A 22,642-nucleotide genomic window follows, 5' to 3' on the forward strand; every position below is an offset into this window, starting at 1 on the left:
CAGATTGTACACACTTGATGACAAAGACAGAATATTGAGTGATTTCAACTGTGAACATGAACACAGCAGGTTAAAGAGAAATTCATGTGTTCATAAACTCACCTATGAAGTGAGATGAAAACAAAAAGAGGTAAAGCAACATGTCTTTGGAGTTATTAAAGTCAGACACACATCAGATGAACAATGTTCTTCCACTGCAGCACAATGAGGAAGAAATAATGTGAGTGGATGAGCTGAAGTTCAGTGGGCGGGGCCATTACCTCTTGACATCATTTTTTGACTCCATTCAGCCAATCAAATTGTTTTGTGTTTCCACAGCAGCTCTGTCTCTGATCTTTGCTGCTTCATTTCTCTGTTGACTTTGTCTTAAGTCCAACAAGTCACAAATCAGAGCTTTAACAGAGTGTGTCTCCCTCTAGTGGATGTTGTGGAGTTTTCTGTTGTCTTTGCTCCAAAGGTTTTTGTACAGAGTTTTACTGTTTCCTGTCACTGTGGGCCTCAGAGCACAGTAGTACACAGCAGAGTCTGACAGTTGAAGCTTCTGGATCTTCAGAGGAACTGATGGCTTGTTGAATTCAGCATCAAATCTGTCCTTGTTGAACTCTTGGGCATTATCACTTCCATAACCACCACGTCTTAAAATGTATTTTGGAATGCTACGTACTTCCTGTTTATACCAGAACAAACTTGGACTTGGATCGCTGCTCTCAAAAGAACAATCCAGTGTAACTGTGTCTCCTTCAGCAGCAATGACATCTCCTGATGGCTGCATCACTTTGTCTTCTCCTTTATACTCTGGACAAGAACAGAACAAGCAGAGAAAGACATGAATCAATGAAGACAAAGAACTAAATGAGATCAATCAGCAGCTGGAAGCAGTTTTATTCCATGTAGGATAGACGGAACTTTTTGATCCACTAGGTTTTCTCAGTGAAATTCTGTCCATGTTAAATATGTCACCTACCTCTTATTGTGAGCACAAACAAAGTGACAAACAGACTGAAGTTCACTGACAGCATCTTGAAGATGAAGACAATCTGTCTGTTCTTGGATCAAACTCCACTGTGAAAGTTTGTGTCTTTTCTGTACTTGAGTCCCAGTTTAGCTCCTCCCTTCATCCTTTCCTCCTTCCTCTCACAGCTCTGACTAACAGACTGTTTGTCTCTGCTGATGACCTCATTCACTCACTAACTTTAAATCACTGGAGGAGAGTAACATGTACAACTTTGTGTCGTCTGCATATTTCCTGAGAACATCACCAAACAGAAACATGCATATGTGAAACTGAAGAGGTTCCAGGATAAAAGATTCTGACCTCTGGTGCCAATGTTTATGTCGGTGTGTACATATATGAATGTGTCGATATTGTCTTCAAGAAAGACCAATCTTTGCTCCCATTCCATGAACTTCAGAAGTCTCACAGATCTTTAAAATTTGATGTATCCCAGGTATCATAATGTGACGGTTCAGTGTTTTGCTGTTTAGACATGCCACAATGGTGATGTGGACGTATTTGTAGGACCATATAAACTGGTGTTTATGGGTGCTTCCATGGTGTCTTCATGTTGAGATTTAACAACACATGAGGCTCATTCCTCAGTGGATTCACATTTCATTCATTTGCTGAAATAACTTTTGAAGACCCATTGCAATGTCTGTGTTGGAGTTAATGTCAGTTTGTTTTGTCTGATCTTCTTCATTGTATTTGGATCTAAGATAGATGACAACATAAGATCCATTGGAAACAACAGATATGATCAGATGAGACCACTGGAATGATTGATCTGATGGTAAATGGTGGCAGGATTCACCACTGACAAGATGAGGAGCAGGATGACAAGAATATGACAGCAATTAAGAAACGATTAAAATGAATTTTACTGTACATTATGTTGCTGTAGTTTGAAAAAGTATCATCATGGACAAAATGTTCAGTGCTGAAATTTTTAATGAACAGTTCTGATGTGGGTAAAGTTTTTCCCCTCAAATACTCTGCAGCATCTCTTTACTGCTTCATTTCTCTGTTGTCTTTGTCATCAGTCCAACAAGACACAAATCAGAGCTTTAACAGAGTGTGTCTCCCTCTAGTGGATGTTGTGGAGTTTTCTGTTGTCTTTGCTCCAAAGGTTTTTGTACAGAGTTTTACTGTTTCCTGTCACTGTGGGCCTCAGAGCACAGTAGTACACAGCAGAGTCTGACAGATGAAGATTCTGGATCTTCAGAGGAAATGATGGTTTGTTGATTTTAGCATCAAATCTGTCTTTCTGGAACTCTGCAGCATTTTCTCCGGTTCCATAAATATCACGTCTTAAAATGTACACAGGAAAGCTATTTAGTTCTTGTTTGTACCAGAACAAATCAGGATTTGAAGCAGTTGTTTCAAAAGTACAATCCAGTGTACGGTAACTGTGTCTCCTTCAGCAGCAATGACATCTCCTGATGGCTGCATCACTTTGTCTTCTCCTTTACACTCTGGAGAAGAACACAACATGCAGAGAAAAACATGAATCAATAAAGATGATTGATTAAATGAGAGCAATCAGCAGCTGTTAAGAGTTCGATTCCATGTAGAATAGATGGAACTTTGTGATCTACTAGTTTTTCTCAGTGAAACTCTGTTCATGTTAAATATGTCACCTACCTCTTATTGTGAGCAGAAACTAACAGGCTGAAAGAGACGAGTTAAAATGTGACTTACCAGTGAATATATGAAGGAGCAGCACTGGAATGAAGAGCATCATGTTCTAACCAAAAACACTCAGTGATCCTCAAACTGAACTTTGTGGAGTCTGCAGAGTTTGTGATGGAGACAGCTGGGCTCCAACATCTGTACAGGAAGACCCTCCTCCTCATGAAGTCACTGTATGATGGAGTGTGTTGATGTCCAACCCCTTGTTTCATGAGACTCTCGATTTCTCTTTTACACTCATTGATTTTTGGGTCATTCAAGAATTGAAGGACATTTGGGCTTTAAAATTTCTGAAAAATACGCCTTCTCTTTTACTATGTTCTGCTGCATATTTATCAATAATAGATAATAAACTATCAAAGGCTTGAATGGCTCAGCTTAACCATCAATGGCAACATTTTTGTTGCATGTTTTATTTGTTGTTTGCTAACCCTGACCTAATCACAGTAACAGAGTTGCTAATCCATGCTATTGTTCACTTTTTCTTGAGAGTAGAAGTTAAACATTATTAACTAGCTGTTACTGCTGAGCAAAAGGACCAACTCATTGATGGAATAAAGTAAATAAAAGAGTGAAAAGAATTAGTTTTATCCTGATAATATGCATAACAGGGATGTATGAGGTAGAGTAAAACATTCAGTAAAGGCTGATAATGTCATGAAAATATGAAAAATAGAAGAGAGGACGTAGCTTTGTTGTATCTATTGTTTAGGAAAACTGTTTGGTGATATCAATTCAAGTAATTTACTGTTTTCTTTTTCTTCTTCTGCCAGCTAAAAAGGTTCTGCGGGACACACATTCCATACAGAATAATAATGGTTTAAAATATTATGTTCATGAAAATAATTCTCCCAGAATTAAATATAAATTTCATTTTAACTGTTTTAGTTGAGATTCACGTTGGTCATCAGCAGGGTGGGACAAGAGAAAAGTTGATTTTTAGGAGGGAATCCAGACTTCTTTAAAATTTTATAAAATATTTTCAAACATTCTTTTCTCCTAGTTTTTTTTAAAGATTTGGTCTCCGGACAAGTACATTTACACAACAACTGCATGTTTTAGTATTTTGTACATGGATTATTTGAAATTTGATGTGTGGGATGTAAAATGTCCTCCAATTCTGGAATGATCCTTACAGTTAGTTTCAAGGCAGGTCAATGTTTCAATCCAACATTTGCAGAGAGCTGCTTTTACATGACAGTTAAGTCAAATCAAACTTGTATGTCAGGCTGAGTTTGGTGTTTCATGTTTCTGTGAGCTGTGGTACTCAGCAGAATCACAACCAGGTTGCTGGTTGTTCATGCAAATTTTCTTCACTTTACTATTTTCATTTTACTTTTCTTACCTTCATGAGGCATTATGAACCTGCTGCTGAGAAGCATTCTCACAACATGATGCTGCCACCACCATGCACAGGGGAGATGGTGTGTTTGTGATGATGTGCAATGTTTGCTATCCTCTGAACACAATGTCTGATATGACCCAAAAAGCTCAAAATTTACCAACAATTATCCTGGTGAATCTTATTCAGATATAATATGAATTTTTCTCATTATTGGTTTTTGTCAACTTTCTCTTTTCTTTATTTTCTATGTTGTGTTTAAACTTTCCTGTGGTGTGTTTATGGTTGATGTTGCATCTTCTGCTCCTGTCAATCCTCCCACAGTGTTTCATCAGCAGCTGTAACCACAGTGACTGTGAGAAAACAGGAATTAGCACAATCCATCTGATATGAAGCTGTGCTCTCAATACCACTTCCCTCCTCTTTGAAGAGGAGTCTCATATCTGTGTTCAGGTTTTTGTACAGCCTCTGCTACACTTTGTATCACTGTGTCTCTAGAGCACAGTAGTAGAGAGCTGTGTCTGCCAGGGTTAGCTGATTGATGGTCAATGTAGTTGATGTATCTGTTGTTTGGGATTCATATCGACTATCAGGAATATGATCACCTGTCCAACTTTTTGCTTTCTTCCAGAGAATAAACTGAGGAGGCTGAAGGTCAGAATTATGTTTGTACCAGTAAAGGATAGGATAATCATACTCTGTCTGATAGTTACACCTGAGTGTGACAGATTCTCCTTCTGTTCCACTGACTTCATCTTGTACAGGAGAGATTGTGTCTTCAGCTTTTAGTCCTGGAAAAAGTAGAGAAAATGAAGCCATCAGACTCACATTGTCCATGAGGCTGAGAGGAGAAGACAGTGGAAAATGTCACCTGTACAGTGTTACTCTGTGGACACAAACAGCTCAACTGGAGCTCAGATCACAACTAGATTGTACACAACTTGATGACAAAGACAGAATATTGAGTGATTTCAACTGTGAACATGAACACAGCAGGTTAAAGAGAAATTCATGTGTTCATAAACTCACCTATGAAGTGAGATGAAAACAAAAAGAGGTAAAGCAACATGTCTTTGGAGTTATTAAAGTCAGACACACATCAGATGAACAATGTTCTTCCACTGCAGCACAATGAGGAAGAAATAATGTGAGTGGATGAGCTGAAGTTCAGTGGGCGGGGCCATTACCTCTTGAAATCATTTTTTTTCAGTTCAGCCAATCAAAGTGTTTTGTGTTTCCACAGCAGCTCTGTCTCTGATCTTTGCTGCTTCATTTCTCTGTTGTTTTTGTCATCAGTCCAACAAGTCACAAATCAGAGCTTTAACAGAGTGTGTCTCCCTCTCGTGGATGTTGTGGAGTTTTCTGTTGTCTTTGCTCCAAAGGTTTTTGTACAGAGTTTTACTGTTTCCTGTCACTGTGGGCCTCACAGCACAGTAGTACACAGCAGAGTCTGTCACTACAGCAGAGGAGATTTTCATACTGATCTGGTTTTTATCATCATTCACAGGAACAGACATTCTAGCTGATGTTGCCTTTTGGTTTCCAGAGCTGAAGATTAGAAACTCTGGAGGTTTTGCTGGATGCTGTCGATACCAGAAGAAATAATCAGTAGCATCTATGGTTTTAGAATATTTGTAGGTCAGAGTCACAGTGCTGCCTTCTAAACTGGACTCTTCATCCTTCACCAAAGTCAGTTGTTGACAGCTGACACCTAAAGGATTAAGAGATAAGTGTTGTTAAAGACCATATTATTTATTGTTTGCTATAAATCTGTTCGAATGATTTCTTGTAATCAGACCATTGAAGACATTTCTTCTTCCTGCTGTAACCTACCTTTCAGTGTGATCACAAACAAAGGAAACATGACACAGTAATGCAGTGACAGCATCTTCCACACACTATCTGTTATGTTTGGTTTACAGACTGAATGTATGTGACAGTGGGAGTCCTTTTCTGTTCTGCTCTTTGACAGAGTTGCTCCTCCCTCAACATGTTCCTCCTCTCATATCACTGGATGTTCTCAACACCAAAACCACACATGAAGATATTTTACAGCTTTAGACACAAACACATGAAACTCAGTAATTCTTTTAGATTTCCTGTTGCATTGCTTTTAAATCACTTTCAAGACTCACCATTTTATTTCTTATGGTCATTGATTGGAAAGCCAAACTCTTCCTCCTACTTTCTCAGAAGATGATGGGAGAAGCTTCAACAGTAAAATCCTTTTTGGGTCAAGATTTTGTCCTCCAGTGATGGAGAGTGGGGCGTGAGATGGACAGGTGGACTGGTGCTGCATCTGCATAGTTAGGCAGCTTACGTCGATTTTTTGACCGGATGGGGACAGATCTGACGAAAGTGTGACATTTTTTCGGGATTCGAATCAGGGATCTTCTTGCTGCAAGGCAAAAGTGCTAACCACCAGGCCTCTGAGCCGCCTACTGACAGCATCTACATGGCAAAATGCAATTTTTGAGGTTTCGCACTCCGAGAATTGGGGAAAATCGCCGTTAGATGGAAATGATGAAATAGTAAGTGGCAAGTTGGAACTCGGGCTGCTCAGCGGCGTAGTGGTTAGCACTTTCACTTTGCCTTGCAGCAAGAAGGTCCCCAGTTCGGATCCCAGGGTGGGCCTGGGATCTTTCTGCATGGAGTTTGCATGTTCTCCCTGTGCATGCGTGGGTTTTCTCTGGGCACTCCGGCTTCCTCCCACAGTCCAAAAACATGCTGAGGTTAATTGGTTACTCTAAATTGTCCGTAGGTGTGAATGTGAGTGTGATTGTGTGTCTGTATATGTAGCCCTGTGACAGACTGGTGACCTGTCCAGGGTGTCCCCTGTCTTCACCCGAGTCATCTGGGATAGGCTCCAGCACCCCCCATGACCCTAGTGAGGATAAAGCGGTGTTTGGAGAATGGATGGATGGAAGTTGGAACTCTCAAAAATTGACATCTGAAGCTTGCAGTTAACGAGTCAAATGTGCATGCAAGGGTGCAAGAGGATGTGGCACCAGATGTGGTTGCAGGAAAGGTGGATGGGAATGCACAAGACGGTGCAAGTGCAGCTGTGACAAATAGATCAATGGATATCCACATACTCGTACCAGCTGCGGTTGCCGATGTACATGCCAGAATTGCTTTAAAGACGTTTTCCTAAATGTTGAAAACTTTAAGGGGCTGAATAAGCAGTTATAAACACTAATATTTCTGAAACAAATTAATGTTTAATTGTCATGTTCACTATGGAAGCAAGTTACGTACAATGTCGCGACATGATTTTTTGGCCTTATTTTCGAGTTTTGTCAAACCGTAAACAAATATCTCGCAAAATAGGAATGTTTATTGATTAAAAAAATATTTGAAATGTATCCTTTTCTGATTTTATTCATTGAATTGATCATATTGCCTTTAATTTTTTTAAAACATCTTGCTTAGACATGTATATGCAGTATTTTCCTCTATTAATGCTATGGAAAAATTGATGACGTCACGTGACTGGGTCCCATTGGCCAAATTTGATGGGGCCGAGCAAAAAATTAATAAGTAGGGTCTACAGAATTGCCTCACAAAGTTTGACACTTTTGTCAAGTCGGTCCCCATCATATCGCTAAGCTGCCCAGCTAGCAGTGTTGTGGGCATTGTACTGGACCGTCATGATGAAGAGGGAGTTGAGCCGGGAGGCAAAGTTCTCAACGTACCACTCAATCTACATTCCAAACCATCATCTCTGGTGTAGGATCGACCAGCCATTATCAGCAGTGGAACATGACAAGAACAGATTTAACACCTTCACAGCCACAGTGGACACTAGGCTCCCCTTTTGATCAGCGAAGCAAGAGGGACACCAGGACACCACGCCAGATGTGGGACATGTCTGGCATGGATGTGAGAAGAACCAAGTCAGCAGGAAGCGAGGCCGAGAGCTGACTTTAAAGGATTCCCCCCAATACAGACCTCCAGGATGTGTATTGGACTTGTCTTAGCAAGAGACTGGCTCAAAACACCCAAGTACCACCAAGCCTTCAAAGGAACCAAATTGAGGGCAATAAAATTCTGACTGATTCCTGAATCACAGAAGAGGGGAAGCTCAGAAACCTGGAGAAACACTTCAAAGACATTCCATTCACAAACAAAGGAACTCTGGACTTATCTCAAAGCTAACAAAGACAATCATCTCCCAATTCTTTACAAAACTCCCTTTATGTACATCCATTTCACCAAACAAGTGAACTTTTCAATGACTTTGTGATTAATCTACCTCTTGCCTTACTTTTAATATTTTATTCCTCCTGATTAGTATCAATGTCATAATTTTAACATGTCTGCCGATCACATATGAGCATGTTTGGTGTCATTTTAATCAGCTATCTATCAGTAATGCTCCTAGAAAAACCATGTTCACCAAATTTCAATATTTTTGAAAGTTACAGAAATTACCTGACAATGTAACTCTGTGAGGGACATCTGGACATCAGGCCCCACTGACAGGGGATGTACCAGACCCCTGCTGAGTTAATGATATGCAAAGGCACCCCTTTAAAAGACCACATCTGAAACCACCATTTTGAGTCCTCCTGAATTTTGTGAGTTCTTTTGAGTTCTCCTGAAAGCACCACTCTGAGTTCTCCTGAGTTCTCCTGAATTTTCCTGAGTTCTCCTGAATTTTGAAGTCAACCTTGCTATCCATCACTCTGAGGCTCCACTCTGTCCACCGTTGTTCCGACCCACATCAACCAAGGTCGACCGATCATCATCACGGCACGCAAGTACCTTTCAGTCACTGGAACTTGGTGCAACTTTCTCAAATTCTCTTTTCAAAGATAAAATTTACAGGCTCACAAATAAGCCTACTATCAAATTGACGGCTGCTTTCAGGTGTGGTCTATTTATCCCTTTTCCCTCAGAACTCCATATTTCAATTGTAATATTAATCCCAGTGTTACGTTGAAATATTGTGTTCTCTTCCTTCCCTTTTCCCATCATTCACATCTCACCATCTTATTCGTTTTGTGTTGTCGTTGTTCGTCTTAATGTGTGTTATTGTTGTTGTTATTGTTTAGTTTAGTTTAATAAATGTACATAAATATAAGTTCAGTGCCTCAATTGTTTTGTTGTTCACATCTTGGTCCCTAACTTGTATAGATTCCAGCTACCTCAATTTTATACATAACCTTTCAAGCTAAATAATTCCCCTTATGATTCCTGAAGCTCTTCTTGACAGCACAACAAGAAGTGTTTCATATGCTATTTATTAGATTTGTCTAATTTAAATACTTCGCTGGTCGAATATCAGGTAGACTATATAATAATTCTGTACACTGCAAAAACTGAAATCTAAGTAAGATTAAATATCTCAAATTAGGGTGATATTTGCTTATTTTTTGTCTGATAAGATAATTTTTCTCACTACGCAGATTTTATGTAAGAGTGTTTTACTTGTTTTAAGTGTTTTGGTCCTAAATTATCTTAGTAAGATATTACAGCTTGTTACTGAGATTTTATGGCTTATATTGAGTAATACATGCTTGAAACTAGAATATTAACTGTTACAAAGCTGCTTCATCAACATCCACAAGTACAAAACTTCTTTTTCAAAGTCATAATTTCTTATTTCAAGCATGAAATAAGAAATCATGACTTTGACACGACTGTATCCCTCCAAATAATTAAAACACATCACAGCCAAATGAAATCTACTGTTTAGTTATCTATGCAACAATAAAAATATCCATCCATCCATTCTCTATACACCTCTTTATCCTCACTAGGGTCGCGGGGGTGCTGGAGCCTATCCCAGCTGACTTGAGTGAAGGCAGGGGACACCCTGGACAGGTCGCCAGTCTGTCACAGGGCTACATATACAGAAAACAATCACACTCACATTCACACCTACGGACAATTTAGAGTAACCAATTAACCTCAGCATATTTTTGGACTGTGGGAGGAAGCCGGAGTGCCCAGAGAAAACCCATGCATGCACAGGGAGAACATGCAAACTCCATGCAGAAAGATCCCAGGCCCACCCCGGGATTTGAACCGGGACGTTCTTGCTGCAGGCGAAAGTGCTAACCACTACACCGCTGTGCAGCCACAATAAAAATATGTACTTAAATATTAGTACAGTTGGAACAGTACTGTAAACTGATAGTTAATATTTAAACATTTAACATGGAACATTCAAACAATTTCAATCAGAAATAGTTCATGTACATTCAGATAAGTGCTTCCAAATTACAGGGCAGCTTTAAAAGCATGTGACATCTGGGGAGCACTGCGAGTTATTTTTCACTGTTGCATAATTCTATTACATCCGCAAGATGGTATTTTACCTGTACAAAGGTATGACTCTTGCTGCTGATTGTGTAATGAGAGGTATAATCCACCAGCTTTTCAGCATCCACTGACTCAGTAGCCTTTGCAAGGTATGGGATCTGAACTTGATATGCGATGACTTTTCTATCAAAGTGTATAGTTTGAAATAGTTGGTATTACAAACAATAAAGCAGAGAATCAACAAGACATACATTTTTGACTCATCCACATTCTGGCATATTACCAATCACTATGTATGCAAGGATCATTGATTTCTGAATTATGCAAGTATTGCCATTTATTACAATTATTAAACCTGTATTTTGGATTTACGTTTGCTAGGGTCTCATGCAAATGATCTTAGTGTATTACAGACCTCTATTTCATCTTTGTACAGAACAACCTGCAATGCATTTGGTATCTCTGAAAATCAGAGACACAATTTTAAATGGGAGCCATCAACAAGTTTTCAAAAATGATTTTTAAGTCCTACAGGAAGGTAAAATTTCTTCTGCAGTCTCTGAAAGAGATGGGAAAATTACGTAAAACAACGGCCTGTTGACCACATTATCTAGCAGCATAGGGGACTTCTATGAATTAAGATTTTTTTAAATGTTTTTATTCGTATTTATAATGTAATTTATGGAATTAAGTGCATGCAGTAATATTTTTTTCAATATACTGTATGAATTTCAAATTATGACTGCATTAGTTCAAACATTCTCCCCTCGTACAACATGTATGCCCCCCCCATTTTATGACATGGTACATTCCAAATGGAACGGCCAGAAAGAGTCCGACAACTGGAGTCTGCAGTGGGTCAGTTGCAGCAGGCTACCTGTGCACAATTCTGCCGTTTGCAAGACTGTTGGAAATCCTATAAACTGACTACGCCACGGATGAAACTCGAAATGCTTTTTCAGGCATGGATCCTACAACAGTTGCAGTATTGAAAGGTAATGGTTAATTTGCTTTTACATGTCTTTGCATGGTCAGCTAATTGTGAAGTTAGCTAAGTCCTCACATGCTAGTTTGAACAAACTGACCTTCTAGCCAAATGTGGGCTAGAAACAGTGAACAGCTACACGAAAAGTCTTGCCGTAAAAATAGTTTATATTATTTTATTGTCAGAAACAGAAGGAACAACTTTTAGGCAGCTATTAACTTTAGCTTTAGCATGTTTTGTGTTGCACGTTAGAATGGTTGCGGAGGGTTGGTAGGGGAGGCGCGCGCGCGCGCGCGGCTGGGTTCAAAATCATGGTTAGACTTTAGCTAAATGTAGATATATGTTCCTGCTTAAGCTGTGCTTCTGTGCTGCCACCACTGACTTAACCAGGTTATGACCTCATACTGTATATTTACAGTGTGATTGTATGTGTTTTTCAGCTGCTAATATTAGCACAGAATTGCTTCCCAGTCTGTCTAAGGTGGACTTGCGTGACCTCTTTCCGGGGCCTGAGCACTTTTTCCGAAGGAAAGCCATTTGGAGGACCACTCATGGTGAAAATGAGGTGATATCCGATTTTAACGTTGTGTGGACATTAAACTATGCTGTGATTTACAATTTCAGTGAAACTGTCATGCTCTGTGTCTTTTGTTCCCTGTTCGTTTTTCTGTTTTATTTTGTAGTGTCTATTCTTCCTAACTTTCTCTAGTCTTCCTATTTGTTCTTTGCTACCTGTTTGATTGTAACTGCATTTTGGCCCAATCCTGCAAAACCTGACAGAAACATTTCCTTTTTGGTGTTGTTGCTTGTAGTGCACTACTTACAATTACTGTGAGATCAATTTTTGTGTTTTTCAGTGTGAAGAACTGGAGCAGCCTCACCCAGGCACCTCCTCTGGAACTTATGATGGTGCCACAATTCCAACTACCCCAAACGCTTTGTCCACTCCTTCTTCCTTCCCTGCACCTGTCCCCTCTTCAAAGCCAGGAGACAGTGCCAGCAGAACTGTACAGCTTCAAAGTCCACAATATGTTGTATACACAGACACAGAGCTGGAGCTGTCAAGAACCACCTTTTTTGAAAAACAGCGTGCTGGACAAGAAGAAGACTTCACACTCTCCAAAGAGCTTCGCTGTCGCATAATAAGGAACACAGTAACAAGCATGATCGCCATAAAGAGAGCTGCAGGCGATGACTTCCGATATCCAAGTAGCCGTGAGCTAACTGCGATGGCTCAGCGTCTGATTGTATACTACCCAATGCTGCGGGACAGGTCTGCAGCCAGTGGAGCTGAGTGGGTAGGAGGATATGCTTTATTCGGGATCGGAGCTTTTATGCCGTAATTTCATTACGATCAATGTGATTTTTATGTTCCATGTTTTTGTCAGGAATCTGTGAAGAAGCAGCTTTTGAGAAGGGTCCAAAATGTGACAACCCCCAAAAAGAAGCAGGGAGCAACTCCTTCAAGAAAGAGGCGACTGGCCATCAGCTTTGAGAGCAGCAGCCATGGGTCACCCACTGATGACAGCGGGTCCAATGCTTCAACTTTGAGCTTGGAAACATCACCGCAGTCTGGAGGCACTTCCCTGGAGGCTGAACAGGTGGATGGTAAGAACACATACTGAGATTGTGTTTTTGTATTAAAATTGCTACAAGTATTGAAAAGGGGGAGTGCCTTTAAGGTATTAATCATTAATCATCAAGATTATCTTTTCATGGTAGCAGCTTTAGCTCAGTCTGGTTCTGGTGGATCAGCTGGAAAGAGCAGAGAGAGAAAGAGAGAGAATACTCCTGCTGACTTAAGACTTCAGACTCGTAACTATTACTTCACTGGAATATGCTAAAGAAATATTGTATTTTATTATCAATGTAGCAGTACTACGTTATGATTTATTGCTCTCGTTATTAATAATTGGGGCACCACCCTAGATCTCTAGGGAAAAATATTAATTTCACTAAAAAAAATTAATATTCATAAAAATTTTGATCAATCTCATATCAAAAAGTCTTGAATCCTCGGTTAAATTGACCACATTCTACACAAAGAAACACAAGACTGTAGTTTGATCTAAAATGAGGTATTTAATAAACTATTCTATGAAAATAATGACAAGTGAACTATGTACAATGTAGATATGGTGTGTGTGTGTGTGTGTGTGTGTGCGTGCAGGACTACATGTGTGTGTGGAATGTGGGAGTGTGTGTGTGTGCGTGCTTGTGTGAGGGATGTGGAAGTAGGTGTGAGAGAGAAGGAAATATGGTGAGGATTAGCCAGAGCTAACCTGACGAGGTAACCGGTAATTTGGATTAAGAATTCTAATGATTTGTAAAAGAATAAATTGATGAAGTGAATTAAATGACCAAGCGGTTAGTACATCACCCATAGAATGGAATCAGAGCAAACTCAGCTGGAGTTATTGAAGTGAACCGTCATGGACTGGGACGTGCAGGGCCTTCAGATTAGCCGCACAACCGTCTGGACTGGCAGGTTCGGAGCGGTGTGTCGTCGTTATGGCCGCCTGGATGTCCTGCCGCGGGTTGATCGGTTCTATGCAAAGACCTGATCCAGCAGGTCTCCGGAGTTCTCAGCTGAGTGCTTAAAAATGATGGTTCTCAGGCTTTAGCCAAGAAAAACGGGTGTTGATGAAAAACGGTCAAAATTAAGAAAAATAAATGCTGGTTCTGAATCTGTTCTTCAGATTAAAACGAATAACGTTGGTTTAAAATTGAGCAAAATGTCTCCTTAAGTTACAAAAATATTAAGAGATAAATAGTTAACAAACTTAGATGGTGAGGGAATTTCGAAGATAGGAAAAACGCGCTTTAGGTAAGAAAATAATGGGAATCTCTGTTATGGATTCCTCAGGTAGTGAAGAAAGGGAAGTGAAGCGGGCAAAAGAGTAAGAGCGGTAAGAGAGATGATGTGGGCTACGGCTGACTTTATCTGTGGGTCCAGCTAAGGGGAGGACCTGGGCGGAGAGAGAGAACTTTTAGGCGCGAGTCTGGTGGAATTTGGAATCTCTTTGTTCTCACAGAGTAGAGAAGAAAGAGGAGTCCAGAATGGATTAAAATATGATATTAAACGCGCAAAACACGATCTGTCTATCCCACCATATTCAGTTGTGTGAAAGTGAAATGTGTAGATTAATACATATGTTCATATGATGTGAATCATTTCATTCATAACTATATGTTTATGTTTATGACATTAAAAATATGTATCACAGTGAAAATATAACAAGTCAGAGATTTGGTAACAGGTAAATACAACGGTCATCATTCAACCTAAATGGAGTAATAAAGAAGGAATCAGATTAAACATCACAAATTAATAAATCAGCTTCTGTGAAAGATAGAATCTTGATTTTCGGACATGTTAATGATGAATGATTTCCACTGACATTGGTAATTCTGTAAACACAAAATACATTCCAGAAATATTAATTTGGCAAGGTTTTGTAAGTTCAGTTCCAGTCTCTTTGTTTCAGTCAAAGAGAGTGAGAGGGTGACTCCAGCCTTCAGCCATAAAGTTTTACGACTTGTTATCTGATCTGTGGAAGGCAGAGACGTCTCCGGCTGAGGGTCTCCTGAAGCTGAAAAGGGATTTTAGCATGAAAGTTCATTAAACAAACATCCATAGCATATAATTGAAAGTCATTGTCTTTTAAAAAGAAGAAGTTATTCCAGGGGTTTAAATGTTCACAGGAGCTCCATCCTTCTGTGAATGAAAACCTACAGAAATACAAATGTCTCAATCCTCCTATAGAGATGGGTGTTGGTCAGTGCTGGAGAGAGGGACAGCTTATCTGAGTTTTGATCAGCTCAGGAATTCCAGAGCCTTTGCAGTCTTGCTCCATCAATAAACATCTACTCCATATAGAGTTGAGTTGTGAGAAAGTGTGGTGAGTTGTTGCGGATGTACTGTCACATTTCTTTTTAGAAGTCATTTATACATGGTTTAGTTTTAGATACAAACATTGAAATGATTAAACTAAAAGTCAGTAACTTTGAATATTTGTATGTTTCTTCAAACTGTAATGGCAGAAAGTGAAACAGTAATCATAATTTCATTTCAACAATAGGGCCTGAAACTACTGACAGCCCACAGAACCAGGCCAGACACTACAAAGTTCTGCAGGAGCTATACAAATCCAAGCCCAGGCCCAACAAGAAGGATGTTGCCCAGCTGTTGGACCTGGAATACCAAGCAAGACGGGCTTACATCGACTCTGATGTTCTGAAGGAGCACGACAGACCTACCAAGATTCTTCAAGCATATCCCTGCTTCAGAGAAGTGGATCATGTAAGCAAATGAAATCATTTTAAGTTGATTTATGTTTAATATGATTGTATGTGGGGCTGCACAGTGTCGTAGTGGTTAGCACTTTCACCTTGCAGCAAGAAGATCCCCGGTTCAAATCCCGGCCTGGGATCTTTCTGCATGGAGTTTGCATGTTCTCCCTGTGCATGCGTGGGTTTTCTCCGGGTACTCTGGCTTCCTCCCACAGTCCAAAAATACGCTGAGGTTAATTGGTTACTCTAAATTGTCCATAGATGTGTGAATGTGCGTGTGATTGTCTGTCTGTATATGTAGCCCTGTGACAGGCTGGTGACCTGTCCAGGGTGTCCCCCGCCTTCGCCCGAGTCAGCCCCGACACTAATGAGGATAAAGCGGTGTATAGAGGATGGATGGATGATTGCATGTATGTTAGTTTACAAATGATAGATTGTTAGCCATTTTCCATTTTTTAAATTAAGGACAGATGTTGGCCAGGTTCTTTTTTGCGCAAGTTGTTTCATAATTCACAAAGCAGGTCACTCTGCAATTTCTACTTACATAGAATAGAACTTTATTGCTCCCCGAAGGGAAATTCATTTGTTTGGTCTTTACATAATGGGTCCAGACATTTTTTCTTGACTAGATTTTGATTGGAATGTTGATTTAACAGGTATTTGCTATGTGTCCTTTTGTGGTAGATAATGGATGAACTGCAGCGGATCCTCAATCAAGGAAACCCCCACTTCATACCTGAACTGAAGAACCGCTGGAAGACCTTTTGTGAGAAGATCCAGTTTTATGGCGTTTTCAAAAAAGTCATGAGACCTCCACTGGCTGATAAAGGTAATTACTTATCATTTGATGACTTAAGAATCCATGAGCTGACCACAGTAGTCAGTGCTGCTGGTGCTGCTCAGTTTCACACATCCACCAAGTATTTTCCATTTACATAACTTGTCAATCATCCTAACCACTTCTACCATGTGCTTTTTTCATTTTCCCACCTGCAGTTTACTGCTTCTTGCAGTCTCTCCCAACCACACTCACTTCTGTTTCTTGTCTTGTTACTCTGTTTTATGTTGTTTTTTGAATAACTGACTGCAGTAAATAAAATTAGGTGGTTTTGTTTTTCACAGTAAAGCGAGGGGTTGCGATGATGAAAGCTTTGCCAGACGTCTTCCCATCACCCATTGCTCCACCCAAGAAGTTGGGGCATGCAAGTGAGGCCATTCTTCACATCTTGAGGTAAAAAAATGATGTTTGATAGTTTTTCACATGCTTTACAACAGGGCTATTAAACTCTATTGTTAAGGGACCGCATTTTTAGACATTCTCCTGATTTTTTTTTTATTGTAAATATTTGCTTTTGATACATCACACCACTGCATTTTGAAAACATTCATATTGCCACACTGAGAAAGGAATAGGCCTACTTTAAGAAACTGGGTGAAGCGCTCAGTTTCATTTTCTTTGCAACATAAGCTGTGATACAGCCACAGAAGTAAAAAATTTGAAAGAGATGTATTCTACAGCACATCGTATGTCATGTGGCATATAATGTGGTCAATTCTGACATCTCCTATCAAGCTACATCACGGCACTTCTTAAGTACTAAAAAGAAGCAAACGACAGGATTGAGTAAAGACATTTCAGAAATTAAACAATCACTGAACTCGCCTGTGTATTTGATCCCACAAAACAGAAATGATAAATGCTTCCAATATTTTGACATCAGACTGCTTTTACTGCCTTAACCCAGTGAAGCTGTTTATGAAGAATATTGTTGCATTACTAGAGCCTGGCAATGACCAAAGAAAAATGTCTAACATTACAAAGAACATATCTGGACGACTCACATCAGTCAGGCAAAACAGAATGACAGCTGTAGTTGCAGGCTGTGTAGTAGGCTCCTTGACACACATCCATAAAAAGTCATAAACACTGGCTCACAACTACTTTGTTTCTTTTACACTTTCTTGTCTTCTGTCACTTCCACATATTCATTTTTATTTCAATTATAGACAAAGACGAGCATTGCTACCCTGCCACATATCCATTTAGTTTACTCTCATAAACACACACACAAATAAGCTTCAATTCACACTTAATTAGCCTCATATTTCTATTTGTGTTTCAGTCTGTGGAAGACCCCAACGCTTTCCTGAACGCAAGACCGCTCTCCAGCCCTGTAGTGATCGTCTGTGAGAGCAACTGCATTCTGGCCATCGGAACCATGCCTGTGCTGATCTTCCCAAAGGAGGACATCTCAGTGTGATGTACATCATGGCATGCTGCTACACCTTTCACCTCACATACCCCAAGTGCATAACCACACTCCTCTCTGTGCTGCAGACAGAGGTCCTCATGGATGCCATCCATGACCAAGACATGACTTCTTCATATAAAAAAGCTATGGCTGAGTGGAGGAAGTTCAGTGAGTAGGCTTGTACGTTGTTCTGTAGTTCCAGAAAATGTTAGATGAGTCAGTTTGTTCAGGTCTTAGCATTTGTTCAGGGCTCCTCAGAGCACTTTCTTCTGTAAAATGTTTTTGATACAGATTGCACCTTAAATAGAATAAAGAGGTGAAAAGAAATTGGATTTGTATCTTCATTTAAGCAAGTGACATTTACTGTTCTTGTAGTCAGGATCACTGATTATAAGCATGAACATTTTTGAATTCCACAGCATTTGGCTCATTTTAAGAATTTTAAGAAAGTTATCCTACATAGAGAGAAAAATATTCTGAACTGTTGCCGTTCCATCAAGAAAAGTAAATTAGATTTTAGTATAACTTTTCAAGTAATGTAATGCTTACTACATATCATTATGTCAAGACAATGGCACGAGCATTTGCTTCATTTCAGAATATTTTTCAACATATTGAGAAAAGAGCTCTCATATTTTTTATTTCTTCCAAGAAAAATGCACTTGTTATTAGTGAGAATATACTAATTTTAAGGTATTTTGGGTTTCATTGAGGTTAGATATTTTTACTTGTTTTGGAAAATCTTGACAAGCCAAATTTTCTTGTTCTGTTGGCAGATAATTTTGCTTAGTTTAAGTAATATGTCACTTGTTTTTGTGGGTTTTTTTCTTGTTTTTGAAGGAGGACTTTTTGCAGTGTAGGAGAAGTAAAGAAGGGGAAGTTCATACGTCAGGTGGCAGATGAAGATGGACAGAATGACTTTCAGCCCATCAGGTCATCCATGAACAAATGGAGACAGATCTTACATTATATGAGATGGAACATTTTAAATTTTACTTCAACATAATTGATGGCACAATTTACCCCCAGCATGTTTTCTGCAAAGGCTCAACTAACTCCAAGTTTGTTCTCTTTGGAAAGCCATATTCCTCATATACAATGACTACACCAGTGTTTCAGCATTTTACATGAACCCAAATTTATCCACTGTGTGCTTTCTTTACAGTAAATATGACAGCTAAAAGTTTAAAAAATAACAACATTACATATATGCTGCTTTGTTTACATTTGAACGAGGTAGTGCTGCATTTAAATCAGGGTGCAGACAGTTCTGCACAGTGTCTTCCAGATTTCAACAAGACAACAGGACGACTTGAAACGAGCAGGACATCGAGATTAATCTCAACTTTAACCTTTCAAGAAAACCCAAAGAAGCCAACATTTTTGAGGTAAGTGACTTCACTGCTCTGCTTGATGAAGCAAACACCAGAGGAAACATTCAGAAGGAAGTTTTAAAATCTATTTTTCTACAACTCTGTCCAATTTGTAATGAAATCTGTGAGTCAGAACAGGATGTAACACTCAGTTTTTTACTGGTCTTGTAATTTTTAACATCTTGTTATTAAAAAGTAAGATCTTAGCAGTGTGGAAGGGAAGTGATGTGTTCAGGTTTGGTCATAACTGGATAAAACCAACTCCTGTAAAGAGCAGGACAAACATGTTTGTGAAGACAAAATATGGTTTTAAAGCTCCAAACTTGGAATAATTTGACTATAACCATGACCAAATACATAGATATGTTGGGATAGCAGGATTTTTCTACTGGGAAATATTCATTTTGGAGAATATAAAGATAATCTGATGTGTTGATGTGAGCAAGAGTTAAGATCACTTTTTTCTGATCAGTAAATTCATTCAGTAAGTGTAATAAGTAAGGTAATAGCTCATTCTGTTTCCTTAACTTGCAACATGGAATCCAAAATGAAATTGGATTAAGCTATCCAGTAATATTTTTGTTTTTGGTGCTACAACTTGTCATATCTGCTCAATCAGTTACTAAAGTTCATCACATTTTCTTTTTCATTTTTCTGACCAAGCATTTAATGTTAAAAAAATCTTCTCTGTGTTTTATTTTGTATTATCCTGGCATGAAAGTAGAAAAGTGTCAGAAAATATCATTGGTTGATTTCTGCATTATTGTTTTTTTGGGGTAATGTGTGCTCAAAGATGAGACTTTCAGTGACAATTTCAATTATTTTTTAAATTTGATTTTGATTTGTAAATAAACATACTGAACACATTTCTAAAAGTTAGCCTTTTTCATATATTTGAAATGTATTTTATGTGAGAAAAAATCTGTCAAATGAGACATGGTTGAGCAGAAAATGTTCTAATAAATGAGAGATTTCAACAATTTATAACAACATTACTCAGAATATGTCACTATAAGTTATTAAGTGCAGATAGATGAGGAAAACAGGGCCAGTTTTAGTCATTTAAAATGCCATTTTCAAAATTAAACAATGCTGAGAAATTTTAAATTGTTTTTAAAGGCATTGTAGAATTCATGGCAAACACAAAATCTCTGAGTGGAGACACCATTTCAATTTATTTTATTGAGTTATTTATTCGTTTATTGAGTAGTTCAGTGAAACCAGCTTAACACCAAACTCAGAGACTTCCACATTTCAGCAAAATCTAGATAAACAAACTTTTGTGAAGTAAGTAACTCCACTCTTCTGTTTAATGAAGTAAAACTTTGGAGTTTCTGAGGAAACATCCATGTAGTTTTGCTGCAATACTGTCCAATATGCCTTATAACACAATTCAGAACAGGTTGTAACACTCAGTGCTGTTGTTTTATGATGATTGGTTCAATATTCAGCAAATATGATTGAAAACTGAGATCACTACAGTGTGGTAGATTACCAATGGTTCAACAAGACATCCATAGAATATGGTTCTCATTTGTGTCTGCTTCACTTTCAGTCTTTTTTGACAAGATAAAAATGAACAATCAAAGTTCATCCTCATCCTCATCTTCCTCTGAGGAGAGTACTACAAGGCATCCTTTCGAAGTCCCAGAAGACTACAAGTTGATGCAAAACCTGGAACATGGAAGCTGTGGATTTGTGCCGGAACGTATGACAAACAACACTGAAGAGCACGAGGCCATAAAGGTGTCCGAACGGAACTGTCAAGACCATGAGGTAGGACACTGATTCCAGCTGAACAGTGACACAAAAAAGACATTGTTTTAAAAAGAGGTAGTACCACGACAAGATTCTGAGTAGTGGTACTGCTCATGTTATGTACTTTTTAGTTGTTGAGAAGAACTGATTGGACTATGTGGCTCAGCAAACATATTGTCTCTCCACAGGTGAAAATCCTGAACAAACCCATGAGCCACAACTCAAAGGAGAAGGACAGAACCCCCCCCAGTGATATCCTCGACCATCCCTCTATCACTAGAAGCGACCTCAGCAGCAGCTCCCCCACCAGCAGTTGGTAAGTGTGTTTCTGTTTACTTTGTACACAGGTTGTGAGACATTAGCAGCCCAGCAGGTGACAGAAGACTGATATGGACTTTTGTTGATTTTCATGTTTACATTCTCTGCTTGTCGGATGTAAACCCAACCGTGTATGTTTTCTTTTTTAGCGATGAATCTAGACCCTCCACCACCGTGTCCATCATGGTTAAGCCTGCAGATCCAGAGAACAGAATCAACCTGACAGGCTTGCCTGATGATGAAAGTGACCTGAAGAGCAGTAAGCTTGAGGACAGTGACACTGCTAAAGACAATGAGAACAACAAGGACAATGATGAAGACACTGAAGTCAAGAAGAAGGCACAGAGAAAGACAAAGACAAAGAAGAAGAACTACTTCCAATGCGCCTTCTCCTGGATAAAGAAGAAGTGTTCAGGTTTGGTCATAACTGGATAACTAAAACCAACCAGTACTCCTGTAAAGAGCAGACTTCTGTTTAATGAAGTAAACACTTTGGAGTTTCTGAGGAAACATCCATGTAGTTTTGCTGCAATACTGTCCAATATGCCTTATAACACAATTCAGAACAGGTTGTAACACTCAGTGCTGTTGTTTTATGATAATTGGTTCCATATTTAGCAAATATGATTGAAAACTGAGATCACTACAGTGTGGTAGATTACCAATGGTTCAACAAGACATCCATAGAATATGTTTCTCATTTGTGTCTGCTTCACTTTCAGGCTTCTGTGACAAGCTCAAAAAGAACATTCAAAGTTCATCCTCATCTTCCTCTGAGGAGAGTACCACAAGCCAGCGTTCCGAAGTCTCAACAGGCTACACGTTCGTGAAAGAAATCGGACATGGAGGCTTTGCATTAGTGGTGGAATGTGTGAAGAACGACACCGAAGAGCACGTGGCTGTAAAGGTGCCCGAATGGAGCAATCTAGACCATGAGGTAAGACACTGATTTCAGCTGAACAGTGACACAAAAAAGACATTTTTCAAAAAGAGGTAGTACTACTACAATATTCTGAGTAGTGGTACTGGTGATGTTATGTACTTTTTAGTTGTTGAGAAGAACTGATTGGACTCTGTGGCTCAGCAAACATATTGTCTCTCCACAGGCGGAAATCATGAAAAAGCTCGTGAGCCACAACTCGAAGCAGTCAAACATCATCGACTACAAAGGAGACGTCTTCATAAAAAATAAGCGGCAACTGGTGTTTGAAAATTGGACATCAGCCTGTGGGACTATTTGCGGAATTCACAACAGCCAATGCCACTGGAACACGTCCGCACAATTATTGAGCAGGTATGACCTTCTATTGTCTCCTTATATTTCTCTCCTTGAGTGGTGCTAGAATCAACATGGGTGTTTCA

At 39.2% G+C, this 22,642-nt stretch overlaps 1 protein-coding gene and 1 long non-coding RNA gene across 4 annotated transcripts in view; both read left to right on the forward strand.

Moving 5' to 3' along the window:
• The window catches only part of LOC127535595 (uncharacterized), a 56,281-nt gene extending 35,009 nt beyond the window's left edge, over positions 1-21,272 (forward strand). The window contains exons 1-3 of one of the 2 annotated variants that reach the window (XR_007944470.1): positions 18,860-19,219; positions 20,760-20,980; positions 21,151-21,272. This is a non-coding gene — a long non-coding RNA (uncharacterized LOC127535595). Of the gene's footprint in view, positions 1-18,859; positions 19,220-20,759; positions 20,981-21,150 lie in introns of those variants that run through there. The other variant, XR_007944471.1, reaches the window with a different exon arrangement.
• LOC127535543 (uncharacterized) lies at positions 11,154-18,852 on the forward strand. 2 transcript variants are annotated; one of them, XR_007944372.1, is made up of 9 exons: positions 11,154-11,296; positions 11,727-11,851; positions 12,144-12,584; positions 12,675-12,894; positions 15,369-15,589; positions 16,264-16,408; positions 16,702-16,810; positions 17,703-17,999; positions 18,672-18,852. XR_007944372.1 is itself a non-coding variant. In XM_051953858.1 (8 exons), the coding sequence occupies exons 1-8, from the start codon at positions 11,266-11,268 to the stop codon at positions 17,728-17,730; spliced, it is 1,320 nt and encodes a 439-aa protein (XP_051809818.1). In that variant the 5' UTR covers positions 11,154-11,265; the 3' UTR covers positions 17,731-18,158. The 2 variants fall into 2 exon arrangements, 1 of the variants encoding a protein (XP_051809818.1); XM_051953858.1 differs by lacking the exon at positions 18,672-18,852 and having other exon boundaries at positions 17,703-18,158.
• Positions 21,273-22,642: the final 1,370 nt, after the last annotated feature.

The sequence above is a fragment of the Acanthochromis polyacanthus genome, chromosome 9 (assembly GCF_021347895.1).
Source record: "Acanthochromis polyacanthus isolate Apoly-LR-REF ecotype Palm Island chromosome 9, KAUST_Apoly_ChrSc, whole genome shotgun sequence".
Taxonomy (NCBI): Eukaryota; Metazoa; Chordata; class Actinopteri; family Pomacentridae; genus Acanthochromis; species Acanthochromis polyacanthus.

Bases quoted from the DNA above. Each gene is read 5' to 3' on its own strand.
- LOC127535543 (XM_051953858.1), top strand. From the start codon at position 11,266: ATGGATCCTACAACAGTTGCAGTATTGAAAG. The intron at 11,852-12,143 runs GTGATATCCGAT...TGTGTTTTTCAG, and splicing joins CCACTCATGGTGAAAATGAG to TGTGAAGAACTGGAGCAGCC. The intron at 12,585-12,674 runs GTAGGAGGATAT...TGTTTTTGTCAG, and splicing joins CAGCCAGTGGAGCTGAGTGG to GAATCTGTGAAGAAGCAGCT.